This window comes from Cricetulus griseus, chromosome 3, assembly GCF_003668045.3.
Source record: "Cricetulus griseus strain 17A/GY chromosome 3, alternate assembly CriGri-PICRH-1.0, whole genome shotgun sequence".
NCBI lineage: Eukaryota > Metazoa > Chordata > Mammalia > Rodentia > Cricetidae > Cricetulus > Cricetulus griseus.
The window spans coordinates 74,990,452-75,011,569 of record NC_048596.1 but is presented as its reverse complement, the minus strand read 5'-3'; the positions used below and the strand labels follow the sequence as shown (position 1 = coordinate 75,011,569).

At 45.9% G+C, this 21,118-nt stretch overlaps 1 protein-coding gene across 10 annotated transcripts in view; it reads left to right on the top strand.

Annotated features, from left to right (window-relative positions):
* Katnip (katanin interacting protein) overlaps positions 1 to 21,118 on the top strand; it is a 176,469-nt gene that overhangs the window by 92,637 nt on the left and 62,714 nt on the right. For all 10 annotated transcript variants that reach the window (XM_027404700.2, XM_027404697.2, XM_027404704.2 and 7 more), the window contains 2 exons: positions 7,722 to 7,986; positions 10,256 to 10,387. In XM_027404700.2, the coding sequence (XP_027260501.1) occupies positions 7,722 to 7,986; positions 10,256 to 10,387 (397 nt within the window). The remainder of the gene's footprint in view (positions 1 to 7,721; positions 7,987 to 10,255; positions 10,388 to 21,118) is intronic.

The window sequence follows — 21,118 nt, the reverse complement described above, 5'->3', positions numbered from 1 at the left end:
TCATGGATGAGTTCCCCATGTGTCTCTGTGGGGATGACAGTCTTTTCTAAAGTCGGCTTCTACCTCTCCTGCCAAACTCTTTTCTTGGGTATTAGTTCTGTCTTAAATTAATCGGGTTTGGTGCCTGTCTTTCAAAGGGCTGAGTCACCAGAGTGTCTGCCCCTTCTTGGTTGTTCTGTTACTTCTCCCTGTGCTGTTTGGTGTCTTCTGACATCAGGAGAGGGGAGCAGGGTGTGAGAGTAGCTGCCACATGCTCTGTAAGCTGGGGATCTTGGCTTCTCCTCCAGATGGTAAATTCCCTGCCGACCTTGCAATGGTTCCTTTTTGGAGTGTGTTCTGCTGTCCAGTCCCTAAGCCCACAAGTTCGCTTCACACACACCCCTAAAGCAGCTGTGACTGCATGTTGCTAGGCTTCCTCCTGCTTGATCCTGGCTGACTCAGCTGTAGGCATACACAAGTGTGCCGAGAAACCAGACCACAGCAGCCTTCTGCTGAGTTTTGCTGCCCATATTTGGTTTGTGGCTCTCTGTGCCTCCAGTTCTCCAGGAATGTGCTCTGTGTCTCTCAGAAGTCTCTAACCAGAGCAGCAGTCTCATTTGGTTTCTATCCACTTCCCTTCTCCAGGTCCTTCAGCCAGCCCTGCTTTGCACAGGCTCAGGCATGGATGCTGAGTGGGTGATGCTGAGAGCCTTGTCTGGGCTCCTTGTTAGGTCATATCCAACAGGCTGTCCTACCTTATTCTTTCTGACCTGCTGGTCTTTCTCCTTGCCACCCTGCTCCCTAAGACACATTGGCTGGCCTTTAGTGGTAGACTAGCAGACAGAGCATCAGGATACTTCATTAGTACATCTAGCATGGAAGATAAATTAATCAAAGAAAATCCAGGGATGGCAGTGGATACCAGAGAAGGAAAAAATATTGTACAATCTTTATTTAAGTTTTTTTTTTTGCTTGTGTGTTTGCGTTATATATGTGAATGTATGTATGCATGTTCATACATGTGGAAGCTCATGTGTGAAGGTACATATGTATATGTGAGTATATATGTATGTGTGTGTCATGTATCTGCATGTATGTGTGCATGTTCACTTATGTGTGTTCACACATGTGTGTGTGTAGGTATGTATATCTGTCCAGATAGTGTCATTCCATCACAGCAGAGTGGACTGGTATAGTTGGTGGCAGTAGGACAGGCTGTGCACATGGAAGCAGGCTAGGAAGCTGAGAGCAATGAAGCCAGGGCCAGGCTACAAAGCTGATACCAATTCTCCAAGTGTGTGAGAGGGGGTGTATGTACATGTGTGGTGGATGTATGTGTATATAGACCCAAAGTTGTCAGTCAGTGTTTTCCTTGGTCATTCTCTACCTTGCTCATTGAGAAGGAGTCTCTCTCTGAATCCAGAGCTCATTGATTCTGGCCACTCTAATCCAGCTAGCTAGCTTGTCCTGGTGATTCCCTTTCTCTGCCTCCCACATGCTGGGATTATAGTTGGCTACCTTGCCTGCCCAGCTTTTTTGTAGATTCTCAATCCAAAGTCTAGTTCACACATTTGCATGACAAGCACTTTATCTGTTGAGCCATCTCATCATCCCTTGTACAATATTTGAATTATACATAGTGCTAAGTCAAAATTTTCTTAGTTTCTATGGAGAGTGATATAGAGAATGTGATTTTAAAATGTACAGAGTACACCTGGGCCTGGTGAAACACTCCTGTAAACTCAAAAAGCAGAAGATAGAGGCAGGAGAATCACAAGTTCTAGTCCAAGAAGGACTATATAAAAAGTCTAAGGATAACTTGGGAAACTTAGTGGGACCCTGATTCATAAAACCAAGAGCTGGGGCTGTAATGTCCTGGGTTCCATCCTTAGGATTTAAACACACACACACACACACACACCAGAGTGGGCCCTAACACTGGATACAAGTCATGTGCTATGAGCAGTTTGTGACTGGAGATCCCCTAGGCTGTGGGGTGAGGTCTTTTATCAATTGGCTGTCTTGTTGCCCAATCACAAGTCCTATGAGAACAGGAGTGTCATCTGTCCTGCCAATCTGTTCCTTGCCTTTGTCAGCCATGTCTGCTTATGAGAGACAGACATTTTCATAAAAAATATTTATTTTAAAAAGTTTTCAAGTTAATTTTTTACATTTGTTTATTTGTTTATGTGTGGATGTGCACATGTGTAGCAATCAAAGGAAAACTTGTAGGAGTAGCCTTTTTCCTTCCATGTGGTTCTGGAAATTGTCTTCATTGTGTCATCAGGCTGGTACAAGCACCTTTGCCCTCTGAGCCATCTGTCTGGCCCCAATTCTTAATTTTAAAATTTACATGTATGTATGTATGTATGTATGTATGTATGTATGTATGTATGATGTGTGTATGTATGTATGTATGTATGTATGTATGTGTATGTGTACTCATGCATACACACTTGTGTGTTCTTGTGCTGTGGCCTACAATGGAAGTCAGAGAATAATGTGTGCAAATTGTTTCTCTCCTTTTACCACATGGTCTGAGGATCAAGCTCAAGTCATCAGGCTTGGTGGCAATTGCTTTTGCCCACTGAGTCACCTCACTGACCCCCCAAAATACTTCTTAAATAAATGAATGAATAAAAGTAACATGTCAAAGAACCAGTGCAGGAAAAAAGCCTTTTGGGCTCAAGAGAGTTGTGTGATGAACTTAGACTCACTTCATTCTACTTTCTAAGCTCCTTCCACTAATGTTCAACATGTGCTGTCTTAGCCCCAGAAAGGACTTTAAGGGAGGCTTGTGGATCCAGAAGTGTCATTCCATCACAGCAGAGTGGACTGGTGTAGTTGGTGGCAGTAGGACAGGCTGTGCACATGGAAGCAGGCTAGGAAGCTGAAAGCACTGAAGCCAGGGCCAAGCTACAAAGCTGATACCAATTCTCCAAGTAGCATCAACTGGGGACCAAGGTTCAAGGCACAATCTTGTGTGAGACATTTCACGTCCAAACCATAACACATACTTTAAGGCATGTACTAACTCCTGGCAGCTTTATGGCAAAGGTCACCAGTTACCTGCTGATCAATGACAGTGGTCATCCAGCATGTGCCTTCAGTTTTTCTGGAGACATCTACTCTGAGTTGGTACCTGGCAGGGAATCAGGGTAGCCAGTAGCCTAGCTCTGGACTCAGCCAGTCATTATCTGAACCACGAGCTCTGCCATGATCAACTGTGTGACCTTGGCCGTGTTCTTCATCCCACTGAGCCAAAATGATGCCATTCACTGCACCGGGGTGTCAGAGGACTGAAATGAGGTACACAGCGAGTCTAGATGGTGCCTGGCATACAGCAGCAGCTTGGCAATTGAAGCTGCTGTGGCTGTTACTGATGACATGGATATTGTTACTGTCACTGTGAGACCTTGGTATTTGATAGTCACCCAGTTTAATCTTAGCCCACCAGAGAGAGAGGAGGCTTGTGGACAGATACTGAACCCCTGGCCATCAAACTCTGGCTACATTTTAGCAGTGGTTTCTATAACTACGCCTTCCATCTTCAGCATCTGGTGCCTTACACCTCCCAATTCCCCATGGGGAGGGTATTTTGTGAGCAGTCATCAGCTCAGTCCCTGTGATGTCTACACTCTGGCCTCTACATGGACGGCTTTGGTTCCTGAACTTAGCATTTGAAACATTGAACACTGAAATTGAATATAATCAAGTTTTAAAGTAAGTTTTCCCAGAGAAAATTCTGGGTGACAACTTCAAAGCCCCTTACAGATCCCACAGCAGGGCACCACTTTGAAGTGCAGGCAGATTGGCTTTCAAAGTCACCATCCCAGCCTAGGTCCTACTCTCGCAGATGGAAAGGTTCTGAATGGTTCTTTCTAGAGGGAATGCTGCTTCTTAGCTCAGCTCCCCTTGCTTCTGGAACAGATGGTTTCAGATCACATGAGCATCCTAGGTTTCTCAGGTCTCTCACCTCCTGCAAACAAATGGAGTCTTTTTCTTAGTGAAAAAAAAAAAAAAGTACAGCCAAGTTGAGTCTAAGAGCTCGTGCTCTCTCCTCTCTCTCTCTCTCTCTCTCTCTCTCTCTCTCTCTCTCTCTCTCTGTGTGTGTGTGTGTGTGTATTTATATACTTGTGAATATGGTTTATTCTTTACATTTGCATTGACTTATGGAAGAAAAAGAAAGCATGTTAAAAAAGGAATTATTGAAATTCTCTTTGTCATGAGAAATACTACTAAATGATGAATTGACATTGAGCCATGGGAATTGCCATTTGCTTTCCTTTCTGCCAGCTCCTCCAGCACACTGTGTGCTCCAGTGAGGGCAGAGGTCTTGTCTCCTTGTTTCTACTGTGACTAGCCATCAGCACAGTATCCCAGAAAAGCATGAGCTAGGCCTGTAGCTCAGTGGTAGAGCACTCGCCTGCCAAGTGCAAGGTTCTGGGTTTTATTCCCAGTGTTTAAACACATGCATACACACACACACACACACACACACACACACACACACACACACACACACACTACAGAGTGGGTCCTATAGTCAAGGCACAAGTTGTGTGCTATGAATAGCTTTTGGGCTGAAGGGGATCTCTTATGGAATGGCTCTTTGTTATCATGTTCTCTGTTGGTGGGTCATGTTGAATTTAGTAGAATCAGTCTTACCTCAGGGTTTTCTAGAAGAAGTAAGGATTGGTGGCTGAGAGGAGTCCTACCTCTGCCACTTAATCACTGTGAGAAGTCACACAAACTGAGGGGCTCTGTTCTTTTGGGATCCCCATAAATTTAGGGCTGCAGTCACATAAATGTGGAGTTGCAGCCCTGTGAAGGTGGCAAAGTAACAGAAGAATCCTGATCATTGGCCCTGGCTGTATGCATCCCAATGTTTCATGCCTGGAACTGGCTGTAGATGGAGCTTCACTCTGCTTTAGATGTCAGTGCGGACTGTTCTGGGCCCTAGGACAGAGAGGATTTCAAGGACAGTGATAGGACTCTCTCTCCTGGTTAGCTCCCATTTGTTTATTTTAAAAGTAACTGGAACTGGGCATTGGTGGTACATGCCTTTAATCCCAGTACTCAGGAGGCAGAGGCAGGTGGACCTCTGAGTTCAAGGCCAGCCTGGTCTACACAGCTAGTTCCAGGACAGCAAGGGCAACACAAAGACACCCTGTCTCAGAAACAAACAAACAAAAGTAACTGGGCCAAAATATAGGGGTTCGTGAACAGAGAGGGCTTTTCCTAGGAACTTAAGCTTACTGTATTGAGAGTTATTACAAGTTCAAGTGGTCATGGGGCTTCATGTTTTTTGTCTGACCGGGTTATTGTGAAGATCAAATGAGAAGGACCTGAGTATACAGAGCTCAGAGTATTATTCTGCTGTAAAAGATTGAGTTGAAGCTCATGCTGCTGTTCAACGGCAGGCCACCCAGGAACTCATGTTTCCCTGGAGTGAACGAGTAAGTCTGTTGACCTCCAACTGCCCGCCATAGCCAGCCTTTGATGACATGAGCCAGGACCTCAGTGTGGCTCCCATGAGGCCTGCACAGACCATCTCAGCAGTATCTTTTGTGTGTGCTTGCTCTAATGAAGGACTTCTTGACCTCAACACAGTCAGCACTGTGGCCAGATCATTCTTTGAAGTGGACCTTGTATGCTGCCTTCCAGCAAGTCCAGCAGCAGCATCACTGGCTCCCACCGACAAGCTGTCAGTAGCACTCTGTCAACACATATTGTGATTAAAATGGTTCTAGTCATTGCCAAACATCCTCTTCTTAGGGAAAACTATGCCTACTTCAGACCATGGCTTTATCATCACAATTCATATATCAGGGGCATGGTAAGTCAAATGATGGAGGTCAGAGTGTGGCTTAGAGGAGTAAATTAACTTGCTAAGGGTCCTGTCATTGATGTCACCTCCTCTAAGGTGTGGAGGTGTGTCCCATCTCTGTTTAGTCACCATCCAGGCTTCCGAATAATTTACTGGTTCAGCAAGTATTTACCAAGTCCCACTATGCTCTAGACAGTAGTGCAGTTGCTAAGTAACCAACCCTGGTGTTGATATAGGGTGGGACTATTGAAGGAACTGGAAAAGACACAAATTTATATTGTGTTCCTCCTGCTGCTGCTGCTGTTGCTGCTGCAACTTCCCATTGCCTTAGCAGCTTACCTGACAGTGCTGGGAGTCAGAGGTTCAAACTCACTATCATCAGTCTGAACTCAAGGTGTTGGCAGGCCTGTGCTGCTTCTGCAGACTCCAAGAAAGAATCTGGGCCCTAGAGGCACTTGCTTTGCTTGGCCCCATCCCTCCCATCCAGAGCCTAGCATCTTTTCTCCTTCCTGATGTCTGCTTCCATTCTTAGATCTTGCTGATGTTGCTCTTCCTGCCTCTCATGATTGCCCCATAATTCCTTCAGGCCTACCTTAGTGATCTCAGCAAATCCTTAATTTCATCTGGGAAAGTCCTTTGCCATAGAAGGGCACATGTTCGCAGGTCCCAGGGAACATCTTTTGGGAACTTTCATTAAGTCTACTATTATCCAGTCTCTGCTTGTTCCCCTACCCCCGCCACACACAGAAAGATTCACCTCTGTTTTACCTGTGAAACAACAGACATAGGCATTTGGGACAAGAGGAAGAAAGGAACCCTCAACTCAAGCAGTTTCAAAGAGTCTGGGCCTGGGAGTAATTCTGTGTCCAGCCTCCATTTTCAGCCCCCGGTGCAGTCCTCAGGGTCTTGCTTCCTCAAGTGGGGACAGCGTGTGTTTGCAGATGAGTCTCTCCTGGCCCTTTCCTGCCTATAGACCGGGCACTCTGGCAGCTTTTTTTCATTTGGTCTTTCAGGCTTTTGTCCTGTTCTACCTTAAGTGTTTCTGGCCACTGGATGTTCTGAAAAACCGCATGGGTTACCATGGATGTCTGTATGTTTCCCTCCATTAGATTCTCCTTTTCCTCCCCAATCTTTCCTGAATAACCCTATCTCTGCCAAGGTGGCCCAAGGAACCCACAGACCACAAGGGAGATCTTGCTGTTGTCTTGGCTTTCTCTCCAGGACATGCTTTCCTGGCAGTCCATCTCCCATTGTTAGTATCTTCTGTGAGCTGGGTAGAAGAAAAAGAGGCCCTGGTTCCCTTCTCATGGCAGTGTGTCCCTCACATCTGTCTCCTGCCTCCTGTATTTTGCTCAGCCACTAGAGGAAAACAGACCTTCAACTTGCCACTTAGAAATCTGTCCAGCTAAATACCTGGGTTCTACACTGACAAGCTCTGTGTCCTATGGAAACTCAGGACACAGTTGCCCTCAGAATTTTCTACATGACAGGATCCCTTTCATCCAGCTACTTGTCCTTCATTTTTCCTGAGCCCATGACAGTGGCAGTTCTCAATCCAGGTTTCCACTATCAGTCAGTTTGAGTTTCCCCACTTATTTTAAATACATCTGCAATAAATATAAATGTTGATAATGGACTAATCCCTGAAAGCAAACCCCAATGAAATGCTTCCTCTTATAAGAATGGCCTTGGTCATGGTGTCTCTTCACAACAGTATAACAGTGAACTAGTACAGTACCACAAGTACCATTCCCTCATGTTCGTTCCCCTCTGACCTTTGTTTTCCCATCTTCAAAGCAACACCAGCATCCTAGCTGAGATGCTGCTAGACATTGGGTGGAGTCATTCTTTGGTTCAGAATGTCTGCTTTCACACAAGTCCTTACCTTTTGTGTTTCCTGGGCTCTCTGCAGGAGCTGAGAAAAGGTTTGGGACTCAGCCCAGACCTCCAGGCGCAGGAGGATGGTTCCAGTGATGAGTACGAATCTATTGAGGAAGATGTCCTCTCTGAGACCGAGACTGAGGACCTCATACTGCCAGGCCATACCAGCGATGAATTCCCTCTTCCCAGCCAGGACACAATACAGAAGGATGTCCCCAAGGACAAGGAGCTGGAAGGCTGGCCTCCCCAGGGCACTGACAGCCTTGTGGTGATGGAGTTTAATCCAGCTTCTAAAAGTGAGCTCTTCTCATGAGCTGTTTTTTGACCTCAAGTGTCTCTGTATCTAGTCTTAGGACTCAGTGCTCCATAGTGCTTGGAAAGTCTGCTCAAGTGAATTCCAGGCCAGGGGGAAGCATATGGGCCCTGCGTGCTGAGAGGGAAAGGTGCCTAAAGGCTTCCAAAGACCATGGGTTTTCCCGTGGGAACTGCTCCAGTGTATTGTGGGAAATGCAGTGTCATCTGCATCCCACCTGGCAAATGCAAAAGGGACTAGTTATTGCTTTGGATAACTGTAAAGGTCAGAGCTGGAGTCGGGCCCATCCCCTCCTCTTCCCTCCCTACTGCCCTCTACCCCTCTTTCTTTCTGCCCTCTTTCCTCCTCTCCTCCCTCCTATTGCTTCACCTCTTCTGTCAGATTGCCCTTGAGTTAGTTCCATTCTGAGGCAGCTTTCAGGCATTCAGAGGCTCAGTTGCCTTCACAAGAGACGTGGGCCTTGTAGCATCACTGGAAAGTCAGCTTCTCTTTCCCAAATGTCCTAGGTTTGGCTTTCAAAAGTCATAGTAGCAAGTCCACCACAGGTCACTGCCATCTCAGAACTAATCTCTTAGGGGCAGATGAACCAGGCTAACCAATAGGACTAAGGTGTGTGACTTCTCTCCACCCATTCATGTGCAGATAAGGTATGGCTAAGGAGAACCTGAGGGAATAAGAAGGAAGAGAGGCAGGCAAAAATAGCTGCTGTCTGCATGAGGAGGTTTTTTTTTTGTTTTTGTTTTTTTGTTTTTTGTTTTTTGTTTTTTTTTTCAGAAAACAACCTTGGAAAGCAGAGAGAACATTATTGAGTGGGACTTGAGTGGTGGGGCACCTACCTGAAGGTGACCTTTGACAGTTACAGCAAGATGCAGGTGGGGGTGAGCTTCTGTAGCTGGAGTAGTTGGGCCGCCTTCTCAGTGGAGGTAGTGCTGGCTGATGCTGGGCCCTGCCTTCCTGGGGCAGGGGCTCTAAGGGGGCACTTGGTGTGCAGAAGCACAGGAAAAGGTCAGTGTGACTGGAGCCCATTGAGTGTGAGCAGGTGTAGTATGTTAGTGAACACCTCCTGGGTTTGCTTGTTTCCCAGGGGGACCAAAACTGCCCCTGCCTTTGGGGTCTTTAGGTGTTTTCTCATCTGCCCTCGATTCCACTCCTTACACTTGTCCTGTGTATGACTTTTGTGGCCTTCAAAGGTTTGACATGATAGTTATACATCTTTCCAACATACATTAAGATATAGAAATGCAGGCTGGAGAGATGGCTCAGAGGTTAAGAGCACTGACTGCTCTTCCAGAGGTCCTGAGTTCAATTCCCAGCACCCACATGATGGCTCACAACCATCTGTAATGAGATCTGGTGCCCTCTTCTGGTGTGCAGAGATACATGGAAGCAGAATGTTGTATACATAATAAATAAATAAAAATCTTTAAAAAAAAAAAAAGATATAGAAATGCATCCAGGGTTGGGCCTGGGGCTCAGAGTGGAACACTCTGTCCCCAGCACCACATACACACAAGTTCATAAAAGCCATCTGCCACCTGGCATCGGAAGTCACCCATGTGCCACTAGTGCTAAGGGATTTTGGAAACTGATCTGAAGAGGGGATTTTGGGCAGCAGTCTGAACCTCAGGCCAGGGCAGGCTTCAGCTCCCAAGCCTTTGTGTGTGCTGTTCCCACACCTGGTGGCCCTGATAATATCATAGTCACTCACAAGAATCCCTCTTCATGTCACCATGTATACCTTTGCTAGCCTTGTCCTCTGACTCTGTACTTCGCGACTCTTGTCTGCATCCTATTTTCTCATGTGTTCAGCTCCTTTTCTCCAGCTAGACTATGAGCCCCTGAGGACTGCAAATGCATTTTACTGTGCCCCTTCAGCTCCAAAATGCCCTTGCTGGCACCATTACTTGCACCAATTAAAGCCAGCGCCTCATTGGCCTGCCAACCACCCTAACTTTCTGAGCAAGTGCCTCACCACAGTTGTTGTCTCTGTGTGTACACACACTGTTAGGAAAGGACATCTCCTGTCTGGAAGTGTTAGCCACTGAAACCTGTGTCTGTTCCAAAGCATCTCATTTATCTATCAGTGCTGTCTACAGATTCCCATAGTCTCCTACTAGCAAGGTTCCTGGTACAGAAGAGTTCAATAAATATTTGTTGAGTGAATAAGTGAGCACACGATAAACAAATGTCTGAGAGGAATGCCCTGTTCTCTCTGTGCTCAGTGGCTGACAGAATCCATTGCTTTCCCACAGGTAATAAAATGGAGAGGGTTTTGTCTGCTAAGCGGAAGGACAATGCTGAAGTCTTCATCCCCAGCAAACCAGAGTCAGTCCCGAATCCACAGCCCTCTACTGTGTTCCCGGACCAGGAGAGGGCCTGCTCCAGTAAGAGTTGGGGGCCCTGAGTGAGTTGGGGGTGTGAGGCGGGTACTCCCAGCGGGCACTATGATGAAGGTCTTGACTCTTGCTTACCCTCTTTGGAGGGCTAAGCTGACCTTGAGTCACTTCTGAAATTTTCTTCTAGTGCTCGTTAAAGTGTTACTATTATTAATATTTTAAATTGCTTTTTCCAGTGCTGAGTGTGGAACCTATATTTCATTTCCTTTTCCTGTGATAAAGTATCCAGACCAAAAAACCAAAAAACAAACAAACAAAAAAACTGAGGGGACAGGGGGCTGATTTTGGCTCACAGCTCTAGGTTATAGTCCCACTGTGGCAGGGAAATCAAGGCAGGAATTTGAAGCATCTAGTCACCATAGTCAAGAGCAGAGAACAAACACATGCATGCTCACACTAGGCTCACTTTCTCCTTTTTAATACAGTCCAGAACCCAAACCCAGGGAAGGGTGCCACCCGCTTCTTGGCTGAGTCTTCCCATATCAATAAACATAATCAAGACAATTGCGCACAGACATGCCCAGCCTGACCTAGACAGTCCCTCATTGAGGAGGACTGTCAGATTGGCAATTAAAACCGAGCATCAGAGAGTCCACACCCCAGCCCTGACATGTTTATTACTACTCATAGTTAATATTACCACCTTTAAAAGGTAAACCATATTTGAACTAAAGTCATCATGCACTGGATTTGTTTCTAGTGCTCCCTGAACAAAGTGCCATCCACAGTTGCTTAGACAAGGCAAGGTGTTGACAAGGACATCCTCCACGGGTATACGGAAGGTTGCTTCAGGCTCCCTTCCATCTGTGGCAGAATGACCCATGCTCATGGCACTGTCCTGTGTATGTATCTCTGTGTCCACACTTAGCAGTTCTGTAGACAGCAATCATGCGGCTTCCATCCCATGGCCACATTTTAGCTTCATCATTTGCAGAGACCCTTTTTTCTAATGAAGACACATCCACATACACTGGGACTAGGACTCAGCAGGTATGTCTGTGTGTCTATGTTGCTGGCAACTAAACCCAGAGCTTTGCACATAATGGGCAAGTACCACTGAGCCACACCACCAGCCCAATCAACATCTTCTTAGAAGATATGATTCAAGATTCAACTCAGCTGTCACTTTGACAGAGCCTAATTTTATCTCCAAGTTTAGCCATAGTCTAACAGATTGAGGAGATGGAGATGAGGGATAGGGGAAAAATAGGAAGTGAGGAGGAGTCCAGGAATGGATGATCGGCGCCTGAGGTGAACATTTTCCTGGCTCTTTGGCAAAGAAACACACAAACACACAGGAATCCACATATCACCAAGTTGTCTATAGGAAATCTGAATACCCATAGTTTCTGGGAATTGTTCCATAGATGCTGTTTGAGATGTCCTCACTTTGAACAGCGTTATCAGTATTAAAGGTGGTTACCATGAAAGGTTATTGTTTTATCACAGTCTATTCAGTGCCTGGCTCCTCTAGCAGCCAAGTTTGATAGTTGAGGTGAAAGTGGAAAGCTGGCCTTGTCACCACAGTGTCCTAGGTACAGTTGGATCACAGTGGCCAAAACTATCTTAAGGCAGCAGACTGATTACCAAGCCAGCCATAGATGGCTTTGCAGACAGTGCACAATGGATACAGCATCTCTCAGTAGACCCAAAGGAGTCTCTCCAGGACAGAGATCAGTCTCTTGGCTAGCCCCAATGGAGGCTTTGTTATGGGTATAGGTTACAGGGGAAGTGCATTTCAAACCACAGAACTAGGCAGAGAAAGCTGGAATGTTCACACCAATAAGGGTACAAGGACCAAAGACATCCTGAGGGGGATTGAAGCCAGCATCCCATTGTCCCATTGAATCTGAGGGTGGGCTGCTCATGCATGTAAGGTGCCTTGCGTCTGAGTGGTTGGTTGTGGTTTGGGTGTATCAAAAGGCTTCTCACAGCCTTCCTTGCAAATGAGCCTTTCATTGTTATGGTTGCCTGTCATCACCTGTGTCACTTTTTGCCATCAGTCATAGAACTACTCAGTTTCTTTTGGCTAGTGTTTATGGCCTGTATCTTTATTCCATTCTTTTCCTTTCAAACTTGCTACATCTCTATATTAAGGTTTGCTTTTTTTTTTTTTGTAAACAGGATGCAATTGGTTTTTATTTTTATCCTCCAACAATCTGTGTTTTAATGGGAGCACTTAGTCCATTTACACTTAATGTAATTGCTGATATATTTGAGTTTAAACCTGCAATCTTATTATCTGTTTTTTTTTTATTTGCTTTGCTTGTTCCTTGTCCCTCTTTCTTCCCTCTCTTGCCTTCCTTTGAACCAATTGTCTTGTATTATTTCTCTTCCCCCTGTTAGATTGTTAGTTATACATTCTTTTATTCTTTTACTCATTACTAGAGATTGCAGTGTGCATCCCTGACTTATTAGCATCTATTTTAAATTAGCACATTTACCGCTTCTAATTCAGTGGAAAGACCTCCAGCTCGAAATGTTTGTTCCCCTCCCTTTTTTAAATGCTATCGTATTCATTTTAACTCACTGCAGATTTTAAATCCCATTAGACATTGTTATTATTGTTGTTTTATGCAGTCAGTAGTAATTTTGAGGCATCTACACTGTTGACCTTTCCACACTCCTCACTCGTAGCTGTTTCCAGGTCACTCTCACTGTCATTCCCTTGAGTCCATCATAAGCCATGCTCAGCTTCCAGCTTGTGGTAGCTCTTCTCAGCATCATGAGCATCTTGAGGAGGAGGCCTCTCAGGTGTCTTCACCTTCTGCCTACCTGCTCCTGGCCCTGTACTATTTATTTCACAGTCCCTTCACTCCCCATAGAGACACACCTTCAAATAGATTCCTTTTTCCAAACCAACTTCTGTAATAGTCAGACTGTTTTCTAGTTTTGCTTCAGTAAAAGACTGTTAAATTAATTAGTCTGCCTTTCTAAAGTGGTAACCCATAGCCTGCACTCTCTAAAACTTTGTTTCTCCTCTTATCCCTTTCCTTTGGCCAAGCCTATACCACTGACCCTGTGTCAATTAAACATGCGTTTGACATGCAGCACCATTCTCCTCACTCAGTGTCATTGTCCCTGGTTCTCACTCCTGGCCTGTATTGTTCCAGTGTTTATCCATATGCTTTCAAAAACTAATGGGATATCCTCCCAGAGACCTCTTTTTCTAGAAGGTGAGTGAAAATTTGTCTCTAATGTAGAAAGTTTGCTGTCCCCGTTTTCAGGATCTAGGGAAGTAATATATCAGAGACACTTTTCCCAGATAAGCCACCAGCTGCAGAAATACAGTAATACCATCAGTGTGAGCTGAGTTAGGGGATGCTGACAGCCCTGTAGTTAGTGTTCCTGTCCAAACACCTGCAGCACAAGCACAATATGTCAAAGTCCAGAGTCTCATAGCATTACAGTCAGCCCTTATTAACAGCAAGTGATAAACAGCAAGTGGCTGGGTATGCTGGGGTATGCACACCTGCATTCACACTGGCTGGGTATACTGGGATATGACTCCTGCATTCACACTGACTGGCTGTGCTGGGGTATGCACTCCTGCATTCACACTGACTGGCTATGCTAGGGTATATACACCTACAATCCCAGTACCCGAGAAGGAGAGCAAGATCAGGCATTCAAGGTCAGACCCAGATACATAGTGAGTTTCAGACTAGCCTGGGCTACATGATATTCTGTCTCAAAAAGAAGAAAAAAATCAGACAGCCTTAGTAACAAAGGAAATGAATTGATGACTCACCATAGAAACAAAAGGCCTGTATCTGTTGGTGGGGTCTTAGGCCTGTGAGGTCCAGGTGCTCATTCAGGATATTATCAGAAAGCTATTTCTTCTGAATTTGAGTGTGTTTTCCTCAGATCAAGTAGTTCTCAAACTTGAACTTGCCTCAGAATGGTTGTTCCCAGTCCCCTACTATCTGACTCAGTGGCTCTAAACACCTAAGCATTTGTTCCCAAGGGTTCTCAAGTGCCTCTGAGGTTACTGGTGAGGAAACTCACTGTGGGAACTACTTCTTTCACACAGGCAGGCATTTCATCGGTGGCCAGAGATGGCCCAGGGCCTCCAGGCTCCATTTCTCTCTGCTCTGCAAGCCTGAGTGGGGAAAAGAATGCTCCTTTCCTAATATTCAGTGTGCATTCAAGAGCCCCATGTTTCCTGGCCCAGGCTGTGGCCTCTGTGGGCAGGGAGAAATGTATCAGATCTACCCAGTCTGAGAAGACTGTAGAAGGGGTGTCTCCCTGTATGACACCATGGGTGCTGTGAAAGTCCCTTTGTGAGGACAACAGAAGCAACTGCATGCTCCTTCCACATCAGAGCCAGCCACACAGGCCATTGTACTGAAGTGGCTATGGCTGTGGCACTGTGCAGACAGAAACAATTTAAGGGAAACAGGATTTAACTTGTCTCACGGTTTCAGAAGGTTTATCCCCTGGTCACTTGCATTTGTTTCCTGGTCTGTTCTAAGACAGAACATCATGGTGACCAGAGTGTACTAGGGAACAACTTCTTCGTGGTAGACAGGAGGCAGAGGAAAAGGGAATACAGAAAGAGGCCAATGCAAAGTCTAAGCCCCAGGGATGTGTCTCTAGGGGTCTACCCCATTCAACTAGCTCCTACTTTTCACTGGCTCCCAATAATGCCATCATATTTCCATCAAGAGATACTCTGTTCATTGGGTTAGAACTCTAAAGGTCTGGACTTGTTGGGAAGCTCCTCACAGGCTCATAGAGGTGTGTTTCACTAATCTCCCAGGCAGGTCTTAAGCTCATCAAGTTAATAATTAAGAAAAATCATCACATGCTTACACAAGAAAGTGCATGTCACTGGGTCTATCTGATAAATCTCATATCACCATCTGCTCCTGGTATTTTGGTTCTTAGACCAGTGTATTAGTGAGGGTTCACTAGAGCAGCAGTTCACAATGACTTTGGGGGCCAGAAGACCCTTTCACAGGGGCTACATAGCCTGCATAAATGAGATATTTTTTTCTTTTTTTATTTAAATTAGAAACAAGCTCTTACATGTCAATTTCAGTTCCCTCTCCTTCCCCCCCTCCCCTCCCCACCAACCCCCATCCCATCTCCTTTCTGCTCCCCAGGGAGGGTGAGGCCTTCCATGGGGGAATCTTCAAAGTCTCTCATCATTTGGAACAGGGCCTAGACCCTCCCCCCTCCCCCTTGTGTCTAGGCTGAGAGAATATCCCTCTATGTGGATTGGGCTCCCAAAGTCCATTCGTACACTAGGGATAAATACTGATCCACTGCCAGAGACCCCATAGATTGTCCAGGCCTCCTCGATGACACCCACATGCAGGGGGTCTGGATCAGTCCTATGCTAGTTTCCCAGCTATCAGTCTGGTGTCCATGAGCAACCCCTTGTTCAGGTCAGTTGTTTCTGTGGGTTTCTCCAGCCTGGTCTTGATCCCTTTGCTCATCACTCCTCCCTCTCTGCAACTGGATTCCAGAGTTCAACTCAGTGTTTAGCTGTGGGTGTCTGCCTCTGCTTCCATCAGCTACTAGATGAAGGCACTAGGATGTCATAAAAGGTAGTCATCAATCTCATTATTGGAGAAAGGCATTTAAAGTAGCCTCTCAACTGCTTAGATTCTTAGTTTGGGTCAACCTTGTGGATCTCTGGCCACTTCCCTAGTGCCAGATTTCTCTTTAAACCTATACTGGCTCCCTCTCTGATGGTGTCCCTTTTCTTGTTCTCCTCTATTCTTCATAAATGACATATTTACGTTACAGTTCATAGCAGCAGCAATTGTCATGGTCTGAATAGGAAGTGTCCTCTTGGTCACATTTGTAAAGTGATTGATTGATCTGCTGGTGGTGCTGTTTTGGGAGGTTCTGGAAACTGGTAGGAAGTAGGTCTCTGGGGACATGCCTAGACAGGAACCTTGTCATGGCCCTTTTCCTCTCTCCCCGCTCCTCACCTGCCATGAGGTAGACAGCCTCCTCCTTCCTATCCTGCTGCCACAGTGTTCTGCCTTCTGTGGTCCTGGAATCAGCAGGACTAAGGGCAGTGGTCTTTCCTCCTCTTGTTTCCATAAGGTATCTATCTGGTCATGACAATGAGGGAGCTGACTAGTACAGCATCTCTCTGCAGTTCTTTAAAAGAAGTAGTGGAAATCCCATACCATATAGCCCACACATATTTCCCAGTGGACTGCTGGTTTGTGACCACACAATGCATGCTTGCTGATCTCACATTTCATCTTTGCCACTGCGGTGGGTTCCTGGGTGACCCTCTAAGACCCTGGAATATAGTCAGAGGCAGTTTTGTGTGGTTCTGAATTAGAGCCTGTTGCGGCACAGCTGGTAGAGAGGTGGGTCACCTTGTGGTAGGTTCTTTGTGATGTGTTGAATTCATGGCTAATCTCCTGGATGACACACCTTTTGTTTTTAGCTAAGAGAAGAAAGCCAAGCAACAGGGAAGCAAAGGGAGTGGCATTACTGGAAGAGGGATGGTTCTCCATCCAAAAAGAGCAGTTTGGGATAAATTAAAATGTGCAATTTGGCTTTTGCTAGTGGCTCAGATTTACGAAGCAAATAAATCCACTATTCCCTGGATCCAATATGAGAATAAATTCACCATCATGTGGCATTCAGGCCAGTGTTGGTGCAAGTGAGAGATGAGGGCATCAAAAAGAGTTAAAAGGTGGTTGCAGTGGGAGGAAGCACACAGAAAGGTGGTGGCCATTGGCAGTGTGACTTGGAGGACTCCGGATTCTGGAAAGGCAGCATCTGTACAGCCCTGGTGGTAGTGCTGCAGAGCCACTCTCTTCCTAGAGAATGGTGACAATTTTCTACCCACCTTCTTAGCATACTATTGCTAGAAGGGCACAAGCAGCACCCATGATTGAGGGTCACCATGTAGCTCTTTGGGCCCTGATTTTTGAGTGTTGTGGGCAGGAGAGAGGGGAATGTAGTTAAAGGCTGTGAGAGTTTTAGAGTCTGCTTGTCCTGACCAGCTTCCCGTCAGCTGGACGTTTTCTGATGCTCATTGAGCTTCATACTGAAGGGTCCAGCTCCCCATTTTGGCAGCCATAACAACTGAACACGTGCTTGTGTGACCCTGCCTTGGTCACTGGGAGGTCAGATGCCTGCCTCGTGGCAAGGAGCCAATCAGAAGTTGGCTAGTGGCACTATGTTTTTCTGCTCTGGGTGTGCTTTACAGACAAGTGCACAGCAATGACTTGCAGAGCATAGCGACCACCCTGGGAGGGCCTATGGGCCATAACAACTAGTTGACCAATCAACACAGGGCAAACCCTCCAGGCCTGGAGGCACGCCATGAGCCTGTGTGTACCCCTAGACACTCCCCTTATGCTGCCCTATAAGATCTCTATGTAGACGCTTCGAGCCGTCTTTTCTAGCCATCTGCCATGGTGGATGGATGAAAGACCCGAACTAAAAGCTCATTAAACAACTTTAATAAAGCCTCATGCAGTTTGCATCAAGCTTTCGAATCCGCCCGGTGATTGGGGTGACCTCGGTCCTGGGCTGAGATCCTGGAGGCCTGAGCTTCTGGGGGTCTTAACAATACATGGTCCTAGCTGCTTATGCACAAGACCATCTGAATGGTCTGCAACAGGTGTGGGCTTTTCAGCTGTACTTTACTAGTTAGAGATTGTGTGCCATTCACAAACATTGAAATTTACAGGGTTTGGGACTGAGTTTTCCCCGCCCATTCATTTGACAGAAGTTAAAATGCCAGATGCAGACATGCAGCAGTAAACAAGATAGGGATGGCCCGAAAGAGTGGCTGAACCCAGAGGCAAGCTCCCCAGCCTTCTGCCAACCATTTTAACCTTGCTGCCCCATTCCAGCCCCCTGATCATTCTTCAGCATGCCAAGTTCTTCCTTCCTTAGGGACTTATTACCTGCCACTCCTCGGTCTGCAGCAGCCTCCTTGTGTTGGTAGTCATGGGTTTGTTGTCTCCAGCCTCCCATCAGATGTCCTCTTTTCTGATTGCATCTTGAGTGATGGATATGTCCACTTCCATCATGTCTTTGTGCCTCCATATCTGTCCCAGCCTTATGACCGTATAGTCAGTGAAGGCTAGGCAGTCCCACCTACTGCCATTGCCTTGCACCCAAAGCAGTGTCTCCCTCAACTAGGGAAGCCCACAGTATGGTGTGGCTCAGGAGCCTGCCACTCTGCACCTCTCACCAGGCTGGGAGCCCATTCCTGCCTCAGCCACTCTGGAATCATAGTGAGTTTGTGGGTTAGCATCTCGAGCAGAGAAGTCCAACACCACTGCCTTCAGCTCCCTCCCTCCTTGTCTCCTGTCTCATGGCTATTTTAGGTACACAAGGCTTTTTGCACCAAGTGTGGTCCTCACCAACATTTCAGCATTTACCCACCTGGATTCCCATAATGCTAAGTATTCCACATTCACATATATAGCATATATTTATCTCCATGAGGAGCACAGTCCCATGTGCGGAATGCTGACCTGCATTAAGAAGCACACCTATTCCAGGCACATGACTTCGGCAGGCAGTCTCACTGCCCAGTGCCGGCCTCGGTTCCCAGGCCTTTGCAGTCACTCTGACTCTGGCTGACTGAGAGGGGCATCCTCCACCTTGGCTTAGATCCCAGAAGAGCCATCTAGCTAGTCCCTGGCTGTGCTATCCAGATTCTTCAATTCTGTGACAGATACCTAAGAGGAACAGTTGAGAAGCTGAGAGGTTTTTTTTTTTAATCCACAGCTTCAAACATTTCAGTTCCTGGTCACTTGACTTCATTGCATGGCCCTTTTTAAAGTGGGACATCATGGCAGAAAGGGTGGAGTGGAGCAGAGCTGCTGACCTCAGGGTGACTAGGAACCAGGCATGGTGGCATATACATGTGATCTTCTGGGAGGCCAAGAAATGTGATGAGTTTGGATTGTATGGTGAGACCTTGTCTCAGCAAACAAACTGATCAAGGTAGGGCTCAAAGATGAGGTATACCTTTCAGATGTTTTCCCTAGGGACCTACTTCTCCATCTTCCTCAGTGGCATTTTTCAAGAGTCCATTCAAAATTTTCATAGAGGGCTGGCAAGATGGCTCAGCAGGTAAAGGAGCCTGCTGCCAAGTCTGACAACCTGAATTCAATCCCCAGGATCCATATGGTGAAAGGAAAGAACCAAATTGTTCTTTCATCTCTGGAGTGCACCCCGACACACACACATACATGCATGCCCCCCCCCACATAAATCATTCAATCAATATGTAAATAAGCAAAATAAAGAAAAATGTAAGATAAAATTTGTTAGAATATGTTAATGCATTAATAGTTTGACCTCTGGAAATGCCCTCACAAATATCAGAGGTGTGCTTCACTCTCCTGGGTGATTCTCAGTACAGTCCCACCCACGGTCAAGGACAATAGCACACTGGCTATCCTGAAAACAAGCTCAGGGAGCTGCATGTTTGGGGACCTGGGAACACAGGGCCACTAAGGAGGGCAGGTGTCTGTTGTACTTGCCATGCAGTAATTGAATAGTATATAGCTGGTCTATGGTGTATGCGTAATGGTCAGCCTGGGGTAGTGAGGGTTTCCATCTCCTCAGACATCACTATTTCTGAGGCTGGAACCTTCAAGCTTTGTGGAAATATCTAGTTAGCTGCTGTTAACTGAATCTCCCTATGGTGCCATGAAACACTAGAGCCCCCATATCTTACTACATCGTATCCTCACATCAATCTCTTTGTATCTTCTGTGTATCCGCTTGTCCCGGTAACCTCTAGGGACCTTTCTACTCAATTCTATGTTGTTCTATAGTTTAGTCTCTGCCAGAGAACGAGAACATGTGGTATTTCTTGGTGTGCCTGGCCTATGTCACTTAACAGAGCATCCTCCAGTTCCATCCATAGTACTGCAAACGATAGGAGTCCGACCTCTTTCCTGCTGAGTAATACGCTATTGTATGCATATGCCATATAAAAAACATTAATCTGTCAGAAACACCCTGGTTGACTTAATTTTCTCCAATTATACTGAAATAAACATGGATATTCTGGTAATTAGTATTCTCTCTCTCTCTCACCCTTCCTCTCTCTCTCTCTCTCTCTCACCCTCTCTCTCTCTCTCTCTCTCTCTCTCTCTCTCTCTCTCTCTCTCTGTCTCTCTCTCTCATACACACACACAGTCGTTCTAACTGAAGTCCAAAGCACACAGTGCTTTTGATCTGGATTTTCTTAGTGTTTAATGTGGGTGAGTGTTTGTCATATACTTTTTAGCCCTTTGACTCTTCTTTTTCTAAATAGATTTTGAATGTTTTTTCCTAAGGTTTGCCTTTTATTACTTTTAATTCTGTGTAAGTATGTATACATGAGTTCAAGTGCCCACAGAGGCTCTGGCTGGGAGCTAAAGTTACAGGTGATTGTGAGCCACCTGATATAGTTGCTTGGAATTGAACTCAGGTCCTCTGGATGAGTAGTACATACTTTTAATCACTGAACTATTTCTCCAGTCCTGTCGATCCTTTTGAGAAGTATTTGTTCAAGTCTTCTGCCACTTGTTTCATTGTGGGGGTGGTTTTGTTTATTTGTGTGAGGCCGGGCATCTGAACAGTTTGGCTCCTAGGCTCAAACAATCCTTCATCTCAGCCTTCTAATCTGTGTACCTCCATACCTAGTTCATCTCTCATTTAAAAAGATTTATCTTTATTTATGTGTGTCTGTCTGTCAGTCTGTGCATGCAGTCCTGTGTCCAT